The 18660-nt window shown below is 38.3% G+C and overlaps 2 protein-coding genes across 5 annotated transcripts in view; both read right to left on the reverse strand.

Moving 5' to 3' along the window:
* The window catches only part of LOC102228431 (NLR family CARD domain-containing protein 3-like), a 971185-nt gene that overhangs the window by 174035 nt on the left and 778490 nt on the right, over nt 1-18660 (reverse strand). The window lies entirely within an intron of this gene.
* ncam2 (neural cell adhesion molecule 2) overlaps nt 1-18660 on the reverse strand; it is a 275630-nt gene that overhangs the window by 72606 nt on the left and 184364 nt on the right. For all 3 annotated transcript variants that reach the window (XM_005809636.3, XM_005809637.2, XM_023329359.1), the window contains exons 2-3: nt 8624-8698; nt 1765-1971 (exon numbers count right to left, since the gene is read on the reverse strand). In XM_005809636.3, coding sequence (XP_005809693.2) covers nt 1765-1971; nt 8624-8698 — 282 coding nt within the window. The remainder of the gene's footprint in view (nt 1-1764; nt 1972-8623; nt 8699-18660) is intronic.

Genomic DNA, 18660 nt, shown 5'->3' on the forward strand with positions numbered 1-18660 from the left:
ATTTCCAGAGCGCATGTGAACGTGTCGCTTTCCTGGAGTTAATCCTCGTACTTTTGACGTTTCTTCTAATTAAACTTGGTGTTGTCTCCTGATCATGCACAAGGGTATTTAGTCAGTCCCATCACAGAGCTCACTGGGTAATTTCTCAGTGAGGAAATCTTGTGCTTTATTGTTAATTCATCACAAGTAGCGTTTCTGGCTTTGAACAGGAATGAGTGTGTTCTTTTTTTACTCCTTTTTCCAGTTAAGGTCGGGTCATTTCAAGGATGTAAGCGCTCAAATGTTATAAATTCAGCTGTGCAGAGTGTGAAATGTAGCAATTTATGGGCTCATGTTAAAGAATCTTATATCCTTTCATTATTTATGCCTTGAGGCGGCTTCAGAAATGGACTCTACGGAAGGTCAGAGGTGACAAAATGAATGTCATTTCAAAGTAAAAAATATGGCAATTATTTATTTGCAAACAAAACCCAAACATATGATATGATATGATATGATATGATATGATATGATATGATATGATATGATATAGTCTATTACGTCAATGACTCAATGCAATCTGCTGGGTTTCCTTTAGGTAATTAATTGAGAATTGAAATTATTTTTTTGAAAAGTACCGAGAGATGACATTTGTTGTGAATTGGAGCTTTATAAACAAAATTGATTTGAATCACAGGGATACAGATTCACATCTGATTGGTTGACTGGAGCATCAATAGCACCGCCCACTGACTTTGATGACACAAACAAATTAAAAGTGACCTATTATGTTTCCTTGAATAGTTTAGGATAGATTTATGGTGATACAAAACATTTTTTGGCACAAAATCGATCTTAGTTTAATTCAGAATGAGATGTTTTAGGGTGTCTGTCACTTTAAATCCAAATAGGCTGCTGCTGGCCACGCCTCCCAACTCAACATTTACACTTGCACATGAAAATGGCTGAAAAACAGACTCAATTACACAACTGTACATCTTAGAAAAGCATTAGTAGAGCCTCCTGCACAACCCAAAAGAATGCACCAAGTGATTTCTGGAAAGGTCAACAACAAAACACTTGTCTTTTCCAGCAGCCATTGAACAGCGCATACAGTGGTAAAACCAGCTGACCAAAAATTCTGGAAGCTCAGCTTGGGGTTGCTAGGCGACAGGAAGAATTCCGCAGGTGTTGCTAGGTAACGGGCAGTGCCTGCTGATTTGTGACGTTACATCCTGAAGGTTTTTGAAACTTCTCATTTTCCAGACACCAAACAACTTTAACATATTGGGTTTGTTTAAGGGCTAAGGCTGTTTTTAGAAGTGGAAGTTTGAAAAGTAAGGTTCCCTTTAAGGGTTTGGCTTCATTATGTGCTCAATGAGCAAAGGGCAGGAAAATGACTGCTTGCATGTAGGAGAGTCTCCGTAGCGATGGAGTGACCCCCCTGCCTCATAACATCAATGGGCCACAAAGGCAGGTTAGAGAAAGTGCCAGGTCTCTCATTAAGCCTGGCAGGATCCGAGTCCCGTAGGCGCCGCTAGCCGTTATTATCCTTTAATCATGAACACAGATTCACAGGAGCCACAGGCACACATGGACCTCAAGTTCAGGGGCATCCTTAACAGCTTGTGGTGCAGATGAGAATATGAATCAGCTGTGATCAAAACCTAATTTCAAAGCTTTATTCTATTCGTGTCTGACTCTCCCCAGGAGGCCAGCGTGGAGCATCTGCAGGTTGCTGTGAAGTACAGGCGTACCGTACAAACGGTAACAGGCAAAACTTACGGTAGATTTCGAGCACCACCGACGCCTCCTCCGTGTGGCCGCTGGCGTCGGTGGCCTGGCAGCGGTAGATCCCTGCGTCCTCGATGATGGCGTTGTAGATGATGAGTCGGGATCGGGACGCCTCCGCCTGCAGATTCATTCGTTTGCTGCTTACGATGCGCTCACCCAGAGGGTTGAACCATTCCAGCCTTACAGGCTCACCGATAGCTGGAAGCAGACAGAGAAAAAAACAATATTTGTTTATTCTCTTTGTATTTAACATGCTAGCTAAGGTTTGCAGAGTCCCAGCTGGTTCTCTTTTTGTTCGTTTCTGAATTTGCTACATCAACTCTTGAAAAGATTGCGCATGATTGGAAATTTATGTGATGGGAATCAACGATTGCTTTCCAAAGGTACGCTACCTGTACGCTTCTTGACATTTGATTGGATATGACTAAGCTGCTGTTTCCCCTTTTAAATGCGGCTGCATCAAGGATTTAGTTGACAGTGGCTTCTTGGTGCATCAAACCATGGAACCGAAAAAGGAAACACTTCAGACGTAAATCCATTCAGATCAAAACCGAACCTGAACCGGAGCGTCCTCATGTGCCCCATGAAGCAGGACCTCGTACAGCTACATAAGGAGATGACAGATCCATCTGCAAGCAGCAGGTTCCCCTCGTCTGGAAGGCGTGTTAATAAAACAGCGACTGTGTCAGCACATTATCTGGCTTATCCATCAGCCCAGAACAAGACCAGAGACAGATCCTCATTTTTACAATTTCCTAAATAGGAGAAGACGTCGGATTTCTGCAAAATCCAGAGGTAAAAGAAGCCGACAAATTAAATACAAGATGCCTTTGAGCAAAACCGAGGCGTGACCTACAGTATATGGTCTATAGTGGTGATTGTAGCCTGGAGGTAACACCTGATGGAAGGAGGGGAGGTGGAGCAAACAAATAAGCTAACTCTCCTCCTCTGCCACGTTTTAGCTTCAAAGCACAGTGATCGTACACCATCCCTGCACCCAGCAGATTCCTTTGCCTCATGTGGGCACTTGAAAGGAACAGATAAGTGCTCAGTATCACTGCAGCTGCCTTTTTCCACCTGCTAGCACCACAATGTTATCGCCTCTCCGCATTATACAGCCTTCAGTTATGAGTTTGAGCTGATGCAACCGGCATGGTGACAGCCCCATTTGAATCAAAGATGATGGGAGAAGACAGGAATGTGCAGCATGCCGGCCCGTTCTGCACACTCAGCCTGGCATCCCTCTGTGTGTCTTAACATCTGCGTGAATAGCACATCTTAAAATCTGCATAAGCTCCGGCGCCACGGCGACATCTTGGCAGGAAAAGTAAGCGCTGACTGAGAGGTGCGATGGCAGGACAATGATGACCACTTCTCCAGAGGCTAGCAAAATGCAGACACGGAGGTATTCTGATTTATCAACGCTGGCAGCAGCGAACCATCGTTTGGAGATTAGAATAGACTTGGAAATGTTAAAAAACCCCAAATATGTAAAGGTTTCTAGAACTGAAGCATGAAGCGGATCGCCTTGCATGCTGCAAGTGGAAGATTACGGTCTATAAATGTTTACTGGAGCCAATATTTACCAGGAACATCCCTGTAAAACTCAAGGAAGAGGCCAGTTTAAAGCAGGGAGGGAACGTCCTCAGTCATTTATGTCTGTACTGGAAATGTACTGTAAACCCACTAAAACAAGACACAAGCTGCTCCACACTTTAAATATAAAAGTGAACTCAGAAGTCGAGTCTAGCATCACTTAAATCCGAAGACAGATAAACTATTCAGAAAAAAATCATTGTAGATTAGTCAAGCTTGTGTGAAAACTAAGAAACTTGATTTCAGTTTCATGATGCTAATGCTAACTGTTGCTGTTTTTTCTATTGTAGGCAAACAATAGAAGATATTCGGCCTAATTTAATTGTTAAAACAAACTGTTTCTACTCAGCCTTTCTGAGGCTAATTTAGCATGAGCTACATATCAATTTGGTTTATTTTTTTACCACATTTAAGTTTAAAATCTACCAGATTTAGACTTTCTGCTAGAAACTAGTTTTTTATTGAAATTTTATTTACAAAAATAGCATATTGACAATGATTTATTCCCCACTCTGGTATTTTAAGGTTTTATCTTTGGTCATGAAAATCTTTGAGGTTGGAAAGCCTCCATACCATCACCCTAATTTTGATCTCTTTCCACAGTTTCTCCATCAATTTCAGAAAGTAAAACATAAAACTTAATAATTGACAGTTTACCTATATTTAGATACTTATACATTTTCAATAATGTTGATCAGTGGCACCAATATGCAAAATTTCCATCTATTCCAAATAAATAATTTGCTAATCTCAGTTAGGACAGAACACAAAACCAAAGAACTGGATGAGTTTATTACCTTTTCACAAAAAATACTTGCAGAACTGCAGACTTTTTGTGCCATCTTGCGATTTTCCTAAAAGTTATCTATTTTTTATTTATTTTACTGCTTTCATCTGACACCAGGGGGAGATTATGAGCCGCTGTGTTACTGCGTACTCAGACAAAACCAGTGTGTGTGTAGCAGAAGGAAACGAAGGTGTTGGTGGGAGAGTTTTCATTTCAGGTACCGGTGAGATGATGAAACACCATCCAGGGGTTTTCAGTTTGCATAACATCTTTACAGCCATTCAGTTCAAACGTGGAGCTGCTGTGTAGGAACTTATCTTTTCATGAGCCTCAGCTGCAGCAAAGTGAAGCCAGAAAAACTAAAATGAAGTTCGAGCCTCATTCTGAGAAGATCCGTCCATAATAAATTTGTTTAATGATGTTCCAAAAGCATAATTATGGTTAATGTAATCATTTTCTGCCATCCCGATCATCAGCACCTGCTTTGGATGTTACCGGCCCATTCAATGGCCGTTAAAAGGAGTTAAAACATAAATATGTCGGACAGACTTTGTGCAACCTTTCGGTCCCCCTCTACTCTGCTGCTAATGAATAAATGCAAGATGACGTTCTGCTTCTTGTTCTTTTAATTCTGGATAATAGACTTAGGATAAGCAGGTTTTTTGTCAATATTTGCTATAAATATAGGTAATAAAACCTCTTTATTAGCTATATTTAGCTGTGACATATTTCCGCTTACGTTGCTATGATGTCACTGTAACTAGTCAATGTCAACTTTAGTCATGCAACACCCAGTTCTGACATATTTAGATTTTTTCCACCTGTATTTGCTCTTCAACAAATGATTCATTGAGTTGTGAAATATTGGACAGGAAAAACAGAAACAAAAACTGGAGTATTAAATCAGGGAAGCATGTCTGAACCATCTGCAAACTGTGTTTGTATGTTTTTTTATTTCAAACCTACTGTCACAAATGTAAATATCTGGACACATGCTTCTGATCACATGAGCAAAATAAAAATGCTTATTTAGACACAAAATCAACAGTTTTTCAGAGATTTCCTTTCCTCACTGAATAACTAGTGCATGAAAGAGATGGATCAATTTTAGGTGTTTTTTTCCCCACACTTCTCTACCAGGAGCGCTAATAACTGTGAAGGCCACTGGAATAAAACACGCAGAAAAAACACACACAATTAAACCAACCTAGCACCTTTAGACAGGACCGTTCCCATAATCTTTAGTAATTGCTTTAGCAGAGTAGCAAGGTTAAAATGATTAATACCTACAAAGCAGAACAGCTGCTAACAGGGTGGTTAAGTGTTAGCAGGTAGCAATTACCACAGCTACCATGAAGGTTGTAATGTTCCTTTACAGCAGAACTAGTGCTTAATGGGAATAACTGCAGGTTGGGTTGAGAGCTAACAAACGAGGCTTTTAAAATGTTTGGAGAAAATTACAACAGCAACGAAGAAAGAGACTAAAACCAAACCACCCAAATATCAATATTTTAACAAAGATATCTTGTTCTAAACATTAAAGGTTTTATCCTCTATATCGGCGCTAATCTCAAAGGACAAAACTGTTCAATTTTTATTCATTTTTAATTAAAAATTAAGAAAAATATTTTGTTTTTACCTGCACAACCAACACAACACAATGTTTTAATAAAATAAAGAAGTATAAATCTGTAAACAAGGGAGTAATAAATTATTATGGGTCTGAAACATAAAATCTGGCAGGTTTGTCTTATTGTAAAAATCACAAATGTTGATATTTTTCTATTATCTTTGGATTTTTTGTGTTTATTCTCAGCAGCTAGAACTGGACGTGTTGCTCATTTTTCCAAAATGTTTGCTTTATTTAGTGGAGTTTACTAAAAGTCACTGGATGTTTGTGAACTTTTTGACTATGAGGCTGAATAAAACGTGAAAAAAGGGGGTTGATAAAAGACGAATACTTAGTGTTGAACTTTCCAAATTCAGAAAACTTTCATTCGTATTTCTTTTAGTGAACGTTTCTTTTTAAGTTTGTACCATTTTTACATTGTTGAGGGCCACACAAAGTCACTTTGAGCACCATAATTGGCCCCTGATCCACATTTTGAGCACCACTACTCTGCAGCAGTGTGTCTAAAGTGAGGCTCGAGGGCCATTTGTGGTTCGTGGACTGATTTTATTCGGCCCCCAACTGCAAATTTGGCCCATAGATGCAGATGGAGACTTTTAATTTGTAATCAGGCTGAAAGTTATTTCCTGCTTCTCACACAGGAAAAAGTAAATTAGTTTGAGTTTTTTGAAACAAATTTTAAGAAAATGCCAAGAGAGTTTTACTGAAAAGCAAATCAGCTTTTATTCTCTGCTAAACTTGGTTAAATATAGCAAAACGTTTTGAAAAAAAGTGACCCAAATCCTGTTCTTAATTGAATTTTTTTTTAATAGAGCAAACATGCAAAATCTGCTTTTCTTATTAGAGCCACTGCAGTAAAAATATAAGAAATTTTCTAGAAAAAACAAAGAAATTTGCTTTAAAAAAGTCAGGTTTTTAGATTAATAAACATTTCATACAAAAATCTCTTTAAAGTTTTGGATCTTCAATAAATATCCGGCTACTTTATTTGCTTCTTTTGACAAAAGGTTTGCTGCTCTCTAGTTTAGCTTTTGTAAGCTTTCTAACGATTATAAAACATCCAAATAACAAAATATCTGAAAGAACAAGCTGACACGGGAACAAATGGACTTTCTTTGGACTACTTAGCTTCAACTTCTTCCTAAGGTCAATCTAAAACTCCCAACTTTTTCTCTCTCAGCTTCTCCTTCCTCTCTTGGCCTCCTACAGTTTCTTTTTCGAAGGCCATGTGACAGAAAATAAAGCTTTTCTGTGCTGAGAGGAGAAGAACAAAAGCAGATCCCGCTGATGGGAAGCCTCTCAGACTTTCTGCTTAAAAGCAAGAATAAGTCGCCAGGTGTCAAATCTTCTGTTCTGGGACAAAAGCTGAAAGTGGTTCCACTGTTGGACCCAGTGGTTCAAGCTTTCGGGTTTTTATTAGCAGGTGAAAATGCAGCAGCTCAAGTGACGCCATAAACTATCAAATTGTTAATTACCATAAAAAGCTAACTTTTTTATGGCTTTAAAAGCATCTGATCCTAAGAAGATGTTCCTGTAGTTTACATTCTTGTAAACAAGGTTTTTAGCCACATAAAAAGCCAGATAAACAAATTTATTTTCAGTTTTTCAATAATTCTAATAAGATACTGAGTTTCCTTAAATCTGGACTAGAAACCAACCTGTTTAAAGTTACTTTTGAACTATAATAAATTAACCTGGGCAAAATGTAATGTTTAAATGATTAAAGTTTGTGTTTTTATGATGTAAAGCACTTCATGCTGCCTTCTTACTGAAATGTTATTGATTGATTGATATGTTTTTGTGAATCCAAACCTACATTTTTTTTAACAAATTCACAAATCTCACAACAATGTTGATTTCATCTGAAAGCCAGAAAAATCCCTTAACAGCTCCGACGTTTTGTTTGCAGGTTCGTTTCAGCTTCCTGCGTTTGGCAGAACCTCCTGCTGGCATGGTAACAATCCAGGATGGGGAAGGTGACACAAACACTTCCACAGACACATTTTCACAGTGCTTCAAAAGTTTTTTCATTTTCTTCTGTAAGCCTTTCACATTAAAAGCTTTTTTCCCTCTGGTTTTATTCATTTCCTGTGTTTCTGCCCCTCCACCCCATTCCTTCACTGCTCAGTGTGCTTTAACTCTCCCTTACAATCCTCCAAGCGCGTTTCTACCCTCTTGATTGTTAGCCCCCTGTCGAGTGGGTTGGCAGGAGAGAGACGGCAGCCAGTAGGAGGCGGGTTGGGCCTGCCAGAAAGCATGGCCGCCCCGCAGAGCCGCCGTTGGCCCCGACAACGGCTTATTTGCTGCTGCGCACGTGTGGCGTTCACAAAGGGACAAACTGGGCATCCAGGATGGTGTAGCTGACAGCAAACACACCCACAATCCTTACAGAGCTTCACCGCTACGTGATTTTTGGGGATTTTATGGAGAAGAAACATTTTGTAAAAACAGAAACCTCAAATCTGCCCAGAGAGAGAGAGTTAAAGAAGAGCTGCTAGAGCAAACGAGGTGGGTTAGCAACTGATGCTGCTGTGGAATATCATCTCTGCTAAGCTACAGAGCTGTTAGCATGTCACAGCAACCTTCTTCAGTCAGAAGCCTCTTCAGATTTGTGGCAGTACTGACTGCTACCTGAGATATTTCCTGTCCACACCAGTAACATTTAAAATATCGTCTTCTTCATGAGACTTTTAGAAAAACAAAATGTCTTTGGTCAGAGGTGACTTGAAATTGTTGCATTACAGACATCTACTGGAGATTTTTGAAGATTTTTGGATTAAGATGAGTTACAACAGCATTTAAATTTCCTTCTGGACAAATAAACGCTTTTAACTTACCTGTGCAGATGAAGAATTTGGACTCTCCAACGCTTAACTCCACCTTGTGCAAGGATATGGAAACCTGCAGTGAAGCTGGAAAAGAAAAGAGAATAAATAACGGTTACTACAAAAAAGATTTGCACAGTACTTTGTGCTCAATTCTGCAACAAGTGTGCCTTTATATATCTGAAAGTCTTTTATGAAGAAGGTTTTAACACATTGTCACAGTTTGATTCTAATTAAATCTCAACCACTTTCAGTCAGAATGAGCGACTTATTGTTCGAAAATGTTTGTTCGTTGGATCCGACACGTTGTCTCGCCGTTTGCAGGGACAATGGTTTATGATTTGAAGAGAAGTGGGGCAGGTTTTAACGGAGAGGAATCAGGACAGCAGTCGATAGCACTTCTGTTTGATTTGCTGGAGAAAACACAGGCAGGTGAGACATTCTGGATCTTTGGATCTGAACTGAGAAAGAAAGAAATCTTCTTTTGAAAAGTAGACGCTTAAAAAGTTAACTTAAATGTTTCTAAGAATTTAATAGAAATCTAATACAGGGTTGTGGAAATGTCAGTGTAATAATTGGAAATAAGTCTTTCACATCGCTGTGGAGGAACTTTAAAAGCCATTAGCGACATGTTTGGGGTCATGGACTTTGACTAGCCCACTGTAAATCTGTTTTTTTTTCTTGAAAATGCTAATCATCTGGATCTGAAGCAAAAGATCATAAACTCAGTCGGTATTCTTCAGGATTTTCTGATACAGCGTAGAAGTCCCAGATCACCATACTACCACCGCCAAATGAAATGCTTTGCTAGTTTTATACCAAATATATATTCCACTTATGGATTTTTCTTTGTGATTGTTAAAACTTGACCTCTGACCTTAACTCAGGTGTGTTAAATGCATCAGTAGAAGGAAAGTGGACGTCTCTTGTTTCTCCAAAAGGCTTTTTGCTTTATAAACTCATAAACCTTTTGGATTGGAGGTGAAACATCTTTAAGTCCACTTGTTTTCTTTCTAGGTTGTAAAGTTCTTGATGATTAAGAATCAACAGCAGATTTTGTTAGGAGTTGCTTTGTGACCTCGTGGGAAAGTTCACCACTGGTCCATGTTTAAGGGATGTTTTTTTAATGACATTTCTTTACATCAGAGCATGATGTGTTGTGTTTGTGGATCTTTAAGCCTGCTTCGTGTTGCCAGACAGGTGCAAATTCTAATTATTTCTTAAACCGTTTTAGCAAAATTGCAGAAGCTTACATCCTTATCTCCACTCTTTGGGGTAAAAAGAAGGAAAATAAATGGCGCTTTCCAAATACCAACCAATACGACGTCAACTCCAAACTATGCCAGCTTCCCAAACTGAATTTTTCAATATGTTTTATATAAAAAAATAATAAAATAGTTACATTTTCCATGAGTAATTCCATATTTTACTCAAAATATCCTCACCTGATATAAAAATGTAGAAGAACTTATCAGTATCAGCGTGTAAAGAAATTAAAAGCATCAAGTAATACTAATAATAAACCAATAATTTTTCTCTAAGGGGAAAGTAAATATAAACACATGATGGATCAAATAATACAATTAAGTTTTTCAACCAAGTAGAGTTGGTTAAATTATATACAGTAATAATTATGCTCTTTATAATATAAGTGAGTATCATTTAGAATATTTTATGCAAAGGTTATGTTCTAATTTTTTCCAATGTTTCCAATGAATAGAAATGGTCTTTTTGGCATCGGCTAACACTAAAGCTAATGGTTTAGGATTTGTTGTGACATGGTGATAACAGGAAGAGATGGAGCCATTAAAAATCTAAATATGTATCAACAACAATACATTTTTCAGACTGAAAATCCCTTTTACAGCTCAAACACTTCTACATATTCTATTGTAATGGCCACAAAAATGAGACAATCGGTGTTTTTTCACCTGAAAACCCCGAGAATAAGAGGTAAAAGAGCGTCAGAAACCCAGATAAAGAGCTCTTTAAATCTGGGCTTGGTGGAGAGGAGAATGTGTCTTGATGTTTAATGAGCGGTGATTGGCAGCTCTGCATGGAGGAGGTCACTTTAAGGCCAGAGGCTCCTGATGCAGCGCTGCAGTCAACACGTCGCTGTCTGGAGCTGGAGATTTGATGAGCCTGTCAAACCCCACATATCCTTTTTTCCCCAATGTTGGAGCTGCAGTCCTCGTTAGGATCAACATCCAACCACACTCTCGCTGAATAATCATATTCTAATGGATGTTAATTCGCCCCACAACACTGGGAACTTAATAGTAGAGCTCAAGGCGCCTGTCAATAATCAGGGAAATGATGAAATCATTATCTGCTGCTTTTCTAGGAGGGATGGCTGCAGCCTACGGCAGCAAGAAATCACTGGCAGCAATCTGCTGTGGCGCAGAGACGCCTGTAGATGGCAGTAGATCGGCACTACTGTATGAACATGAAGAGGTACAGGAGCCGATTTATCAATACTTATGATCATTTTCTAACTCAGATACTCACTTTTTTCTATTGTGTTTGAAAATATATGTTCAATCTAAAGAAATTGAGAAAAAACAGCAACATTACACTATTAAAAAACGGAAATAGACACTCTTACTTCAGAGAGCCTTGTTGAAGTTGACCCACTTCTGTTAGCTGTTAACAGGTGTTCCAGTTCAGGATGATTGGACTATACTCCACAAATTCTCCCAACTGTTTTATTCCCCACCCAGAAACAGAAATTTATTGGATTAAATGATCTTAAATTTGTTGGTTTGTAACCAAAATCCTGAACATAAGACAAGATGAAGCAATAAATTGACGTGACGCCTTCAAGGTCAAGAATGGTGAAGAAGATGCCTTCACTGTGGCTTTAATTCAGTTCTTTTTTTAGTTTTGTGTGGTTTTTAGACCCAAAAGAGACAAAATAATTTAAAGAGTTCATAACATATAATTTTAATCCTGACAAAATGTCCACTTTCTGAACATATTATGTAAACAGTTGGAGTTAATAGGTGTTCATTGCCATTAATTGACCATTTTAGTAATTCTTCCATTTATTTAAACAGCGGTTTTGTTTTTATTCATGTCTTCCTTGTTTTGGTTAACTTTTTAACCAAAGCTGTCCTTCCTCTCATCAGCCATTATGATCTCAACTAACTCAGTGTTTACATTCCTGTGAATGTTTTTTTGTACATTTTTAAAACCCTTTTCAGTTGTATATTTATTTGGCAGTATGAATTTCCGCACTGAGTGACAATTAAGATTATTTCTAACCTACCAGTAAGTTGCAATGTTTGTTACTGGGTTCTCAGCTGGTGACTGTATGTTGTTTTTCAGATGTAAAGCTTTTTGAACTGAATTGTTCTCTATAAATAAACTTGATTGATTGATTTGTAATGCATAACATCCTCAAAACCTGATTGGTTAGTCTCCAGAGAGAAATGTTTCATTGTTTTAAATGAGTCCAAGTCCAGTTCTGAGCTTGATTAATCTGGCCTGTTTAACCTCGCGACCTTCCACACTGCCTGCCTCTAACTTAAGGCACATTCCAATCAGCGCTTCAAGTACTTTAAAGGTTTTCAATTATTAATTGATTCGGCTCTGTTTGCAGTGTGCGTGATTGATCGCGTAATAAGCTGCTCACTAGAACCTGCAGGTACAAGGAAAAATGAGCCTGGGCTTTTTCTTGTGCTACTTGGTGTGAATAATAGAATCAAGTTAATCCTTTAACTCCCCGATGAGGTAAAATGCACATCCCAGAAGTCGTTACTGCGCTTGAATACGGGGTTTTATACGACTGAGTTTGAAATATGACGAGTGGGAATTTGTTTGTTCTCGCTGTCGTACAAGCAGGCGACGCATATAGACGCAATAATTGCTTCGGTTCTTCCAGGCATGGCCGTCTCTGTTCAATCGGCTCATTAAGGCGATCCGGTCAATATGTTATGAGCCTGGTAACAATTATCAGCTCCAATTATTATCTCCTGTGGGAAGCGCTGGAGACGAGCAAAAAACGACCAGAAACAAAAGTATCGATTGCCATTTGTAAAGTGTCAATCAGCTACTATCCTTCAGATTCCCAAACAATTACAAATGATTAAGTGTAATTTCAAAAGAAGGGGCGACATGTTTATGTTAGCCACAAAGTTTCATGTTTCACATCAAAAAAGCTACAGATTTCAACAACAAATTAGATTTTTAAACTGTTTTTAAAGGAAGGAGGTAAAGTCGTGTAAATATCCTTCAGTAAAATGTCAGCATATTAGCTTCCACTTAATCTTTAATTACAGTGCAGTTTGAGCAAGCCAACAAATGTGACTGATCATACAGCATTTCCTTCGTTATTCTAGTTTCATAACCACTAATTACTCAGATTAGATTATAAATTATCTGGTCGTCTTCATCAACATTTTCCTATCAAGATGCTACCATGATGCCATGCTAACAGATTTAGACCCAAAGCTTTTTAGCGTAGCAAACTTAGCACAATTTTCCCGCTACTGAATTGTTGGACTGAAAATTTGTTTTTTTTCTTTTCCCTCCATTTTTCCTCCCTAGCGCCCTCTTGTGTCCCTCCCAGGAAACAAGGCCCCACATTTGATCTTTGTTTTTTTTAAATGTACTTAAATTAATAGATTTATAATTGAAATTATTCATTATCTCTCCAAGAAAGAGATATGTAGAAAAGAAAAAGCAGTGGTTTGAAGACAAAACCCTGAGGGACTCCACATTAAAGTCTGACAAGATGTGGTTGATATGAAAGCTGAATTTTCAGTCTGAATACTGAGACATAACCTTACTTTAAAAAGAAAATAAGTTGCCAGGTAACTAACATTTCCAGAATGCTACAGATAAATATTAAGTTGAATATCAGCTTGATATATTTAGGCTGTGTGAGCTGAAGGAGAAGCTCCTGGTGCTTTTTTGTACCACCTGTCATCCTTGAAGTTGTTTTTAGCAGCAGCCTGAGTCCAAATACTTCACTGATAAGGAAGAAAAGTGTCCAATCATCTGCCAGGAAGAGAGGTGTGTGAATATATAATCCCTTTTCTCCATTAAAAAAGCCCAATTAAAGCCATAACCAAATAAAATGCACCAAAGAGAAGCAGCTTTTGTGTTTTCGTACATAGAGTGTGGGAAGGTGCATGTGTGCTGAATCCCTTTATTTTGAGTGTGTGGGTGGAAGGGAGGGTGAATGCTCTACACACACAGAGCGCTTGGCCCTGAGGCCAATAATGCTCTGCTTTAATTGTGTGTGATTTTGAGAAGGAATAAAAAGAAATTCTTCCCTTGAACCCCGAAGACAGAGAAGCAATAAAGACGAGCAGAAGAACGGGCAGACAAAGAGCAAACGAAGGCAGCTGATAAAATACTAATTACTATGTTTTGTATTCAGCAGAACTTGTGTATCTTATGCATTTCTTCAGAGGTGTTGCAACGGCAGGAATGATTTGCAGCATGAAATTAGCTTCTGAAACACTTCAGAGTCAGCATTTCTGACAGCTACACCACACAGATGGGATGTGTAGTCGGGATCTGTAGCTTTTCAGTGGGTAAGTTAAAAAACTTTCACTAAATTCCTATGGATTCTCCTGGATTTACAAAATTTTTAACTTCTTTTCAGGCTATTTGTGGAATCTAACTAAATTATTCATGGAAAATGTGTTGATTGTTTTTATTGAACTTCTCTAAACCTTTCAGAAAAAAGAAAACAGAGTTTGGGAAGGTGGAATACCAAGATGCAATGCTACTCGACACGCTACTGGCTGCCCATATAGTTTCCTTTGCACTGATTGGCTGATACTGTAAGTGCAGAGAAATGAACTTATATGTCAGTATATATAGGTTATAGTTTTCTCGCAAAAAACTGAAATAAAAAAAAAATCTTGTCAGAGATAGAAAACCAGAACCAGAACTGAACATGGAGAAGCAACATTCAGGTTTCTACACTCCTATAATGTGGAACAAACTTCCAGAAAACTGTAAAGATGCTGAAACACTGATTTGTTCAGAGTTGCCTCTGATCAACCTGTCTTTAAAATAGCACCTGTCAGACAGCATGAAGTAGGTGAAAGTACATTTTGAAAAGATTCAAAATCTTATGATTTCGAGGTTTTAAACTTTGACCTGGTCATTTTGGCTCATTTGTAGATTCCCAGAGCTTTGGTTCATATTTCTGTCCCTCCGACTCACCAACCTGCTTTCATGCTGCAGAGGAACGGGGAGTGAGGGAGAAAGCTGGCTCTACTCAGCCAACCATATCCAATTGTAGCAACATACAGTAGCGAAGTCTCAAACAGAAGCCACAGCTACCTATTATCTTCCACTCTCTCACACACCTTCTCTGTATCTCTGCTTTCCACTCTCCAGCTGCTTCGCCATTTATGTCTCCCTCCTTAAGCCTCTTAAGCTCTAAGCCGCAGAGGCCTTGATGGACCTCATGCAGCGACGTGCGAACACACAGATGTGTGCTTTCAGACAGATGTGTAATCTTTTATAATTAGCACGGAGAGGCAGCTTGATCTTATCTAGCAGGTGGTTAAAACTTTCGGTTTTGCTCATTTTCTTTGTGTCCTCATGTGTCTTTATGACAGCCACGCACACAAGCAACGTTTTTATCGACGCGAATGTGAGCTTGGATTGTTCCCAATGAAAACATTCAACAGGACAGATTCTACAGGATCCATTTCTGCTAGAGAGTCCATGTTGTATCGTTGAGGGGAAGAAGAGACACAAGAACCAACAATGCAAGTGAAAAAGCAACCAAGGTCCAAAGAAACACTTTAAAAGAAGCAAATAAGAGATAATCGGACCTGCTGTAAATTGGTTTTAGCATTTGTGCTCAAAAACAGATGAGATTTTGGTTCGTCTTTGGGTCTCCCAAAGGTTTAATGGTAGACTTAAAGTTGTATCACAATATCTTGTGGTACTACTGTGATAACAATAAGTGAAGATATGAACTACTTACTTCTTTTTTAGGTAAGTGCAATTGAAAAACATACCATTTGTTATCCTCTTCACTTAAAAAAATGTGATTTTTATCATTAAAATGCACAGCAACTGCATTCAATCATATTTACAAATTTATTGACACTTTTATGGTACTTGACATAAAGTAGAGTCTGTTACTGGTGACTGTATGATGTGTTTATGTTTTCATGATGACTTTGCTGAAATATGTTGTACAAATAAACTTGACTGATTGATTTATTGAACAGAGTGGATAAAAACAGTAAAAATCTGACAATATATGCAGCTTTATGGATTTTTACATACCATTAAATGGAATTTACCGCAACAATGATAAATCAAAATGTATCACGATTGATGATAAACGACACAATAAATGCTCACTCTATTAGAAAAGATTGCCTCATGAATTAACCCTTAAAGACTCTGGAAGCCTGACAGACAGTGAAGTTTGGGTCAAAGGGCATTTAAGGGAAAACAATTGAGTTTCACGTGTCAAAACAATCATCAGCCAGGTCAGAAATAAGGAGTAAACAAGGCCTCTCACATCCTACCTGCAATCAGAGCTTCTTGATGCCAAACAAGACAAGCAACGGAGAGACGTTGTGGAGGGAAAATATTCTTGGATGTCCCACTTAAACAAACAGTCTGCAGTATATCCTTGGTGTTTTCTCATAACCTCTGTCTCCTTTATCCTCCATCAAAAGAGATGATTTCTATTCCAGATTATGAATAAACTGGGGCCTCACACTGTGACAGAATAAATCACATTTTCTTGGATATTGAGCTCATATTTATGGAAACACAGGGAAAAATAGGGCCTGTACACACTGGTGAGAGATAATACCGTTATCCGCATTCCCCTTTCAAAAACAGAATCATGCTTCACCGGGTATCAGGCAGGAGCTTCGACTATCTGGGCTCTGAGTCCTGTGTCTAATCTATTAGTCTTATTTTTCTTATCTCTGTCGCCCTTTCTTTTCTGCTCCCATTTCTCTCCTTACGTCACCAATCTCTCTCAGGGGAAACCTAAAATGCATTATGATACAAGGAGACATAACCTTTTATTATTTTGGGAAATCGGACAAACATTTTCTCTTTTAGATCAGTTGGAATGACCAAAATAATTTCTATTTGCTTAATCCCAAAAATAAAGCGATATTAAAGGGTTCTTCAAAGATTACTGTGCCTTCAAACAATTTTTAAAAATCGTTACGGCTTGGTACTGGTTTGAAGTAAAAACACACCGTTTGGTAATTCAGTGTTTGATGAGGACTTGTTTAAAAGTTTGCTACTAATGTGCTAAAGATAAAAGTGGTGAGTTATTTATTGCTTATTTTTTAGCTTACTGTCTGACTGTTTTTTCTTCTTCTGCTCATTAACTGACCTTTGTTTCTTTTGCAGTAGAGTTTTTGCAAAATCAAATCTAAATGAGCACTGACTGAAAAATAAATCTAATCAACTTTAGTTTTTGTTTTAATAGTGGCAAAAAAAAGTCACCAATAGATTGAGTTGGAAGTTAAAGAACATTTTAATTCAATCGGTTTTTACTTACAATCGGTATGAGCTTCAGAAGATCGACTGTAGGCATGTTTGATGTCTGAATCTCATTTTCTGCAACAGTGAAATCAATAAGAGTCTGCAGTTTGGAGACAATGAAGACCAGCTGAGGTGGGCGAGATGTTTACTTCTGATGATCTGTGAGAACTTGTGAATAACCAGGCATTCAAAAATAAGCCAGCGCTGCATATTGATCTGGTGGGAAGCTGAGCTGAGCTGATTCTAAGCAGACCAACCCAGGCGTCCCACTCCAAGGAGGGAGACTCAACAGTCTGGAAAGAGACTCAGTAATAAAAACTCCAGGCCTCGGAGGCAGCATTTGATTTTCTGAGAGGAGAGTCGAGGTTCACGGCAAACAGGTTAGAGAGCGACTCGCCAAAGTAAAAGAATATAAACCGAGCTAATTGAAATTTATTTCTACAAATATTTGCTAAATCACAATAATGAGAAAGAGAAAATTGATTTTTAATGTCTTCACAATCAGAAGTTTACATACACAGTAATTGCTGTTTCTTTAAATGATGAGGGAGAGCTCAGATGATGATGTCATGGCTTTGGAAGCTTCTGATAGGCTAATTGGCAAGAATATGAGTATCACTGTAGAAGAAAAGGGGTAAAATGTTCCCTAAAAACTCAGAAATGTTTAGATTAATTTGAGTAATAATCTGATTTTAGAATAGTAGAAACTCTATACAAAAAAAAAAAAGAATAGATTTATAAGTTTTTGTCAGAAATTGACTCCTTTTTCTACCTACAACAGTCATAAAAATCCCCTTCAAGTTTTGGATCTACAATAAATAAAAGCTCGATTTGCTTGATTTTAGGTTGGATCTTTTTGACCTGCAGCTTCATTTGAATCTACAATTTTGGCTCATGCAACAAAACGCTTGGCCTGTTTCAAGAGAGGTAAAGGATTTTGTTTGGCAGTAAAAAGTTAAACTACGGTTAAAAAAATGCAACAGCAACAAAAACTCAGCCAGGTTTTCTTGTGACTATTTCAGGAACAAACATATTGTTTGCAGCACTTTGTGTTGATCTACTGCCTAAAACCAGACTTTGTGGTTGTAACTTGACTCTGTTATTGTGGTTCCTCTGGGTTGGTCGCTTGTGAACTTCGATGCAGCAGACGGAGCTGCGTCTTTATCAGCGGCCATTAGAGCGGCGGCGGTGTGTTTGTGCGCCGTCTGAATAATCTCACGCTCGGTGATTAAAAGCTTTCATGGCGGCGGCTCAGAAGGGAGACTGACCTTAACAGCCACTGTGGACACATTTTACTGTCACAGATCTTCAAGTAGAACATGCTCACACTCTGTTGCAAAACGATTCTGCATACTTTCTCAAACAGCCAAATCTCACTTGTAAACGAGTGGAGATTGTTGAATTTGCTCTCTTTTACCTGGATCAAAGGTTAAGAATAAATACCACCCACGCCAATTTTGGTCTGACACGAACATTAAATCCTCCTTTGTGTTTAAAAGTGGTTAAAAATCAAATATTCACACTGTTCAAAACAAGGACATGCAATTTGT

Source organism: Xiphophorus maculatus, chromosome 24 (assembly GCF_002775205.1).
Source record: "Xiphophorus maculatus strain JP 163 A chromosome 24, X_maculatus-5.0-male, whole genome shotgun sequence".
In the NCBI taxonomy this organism is placed as follows: domain Eukaryota; kingdom Metazoa; phylum Chordata; class Actinopteri; order Cyprinodontiformes; family Poeciliidae; genus Xiphophorus; species Xiphophorus maculatus.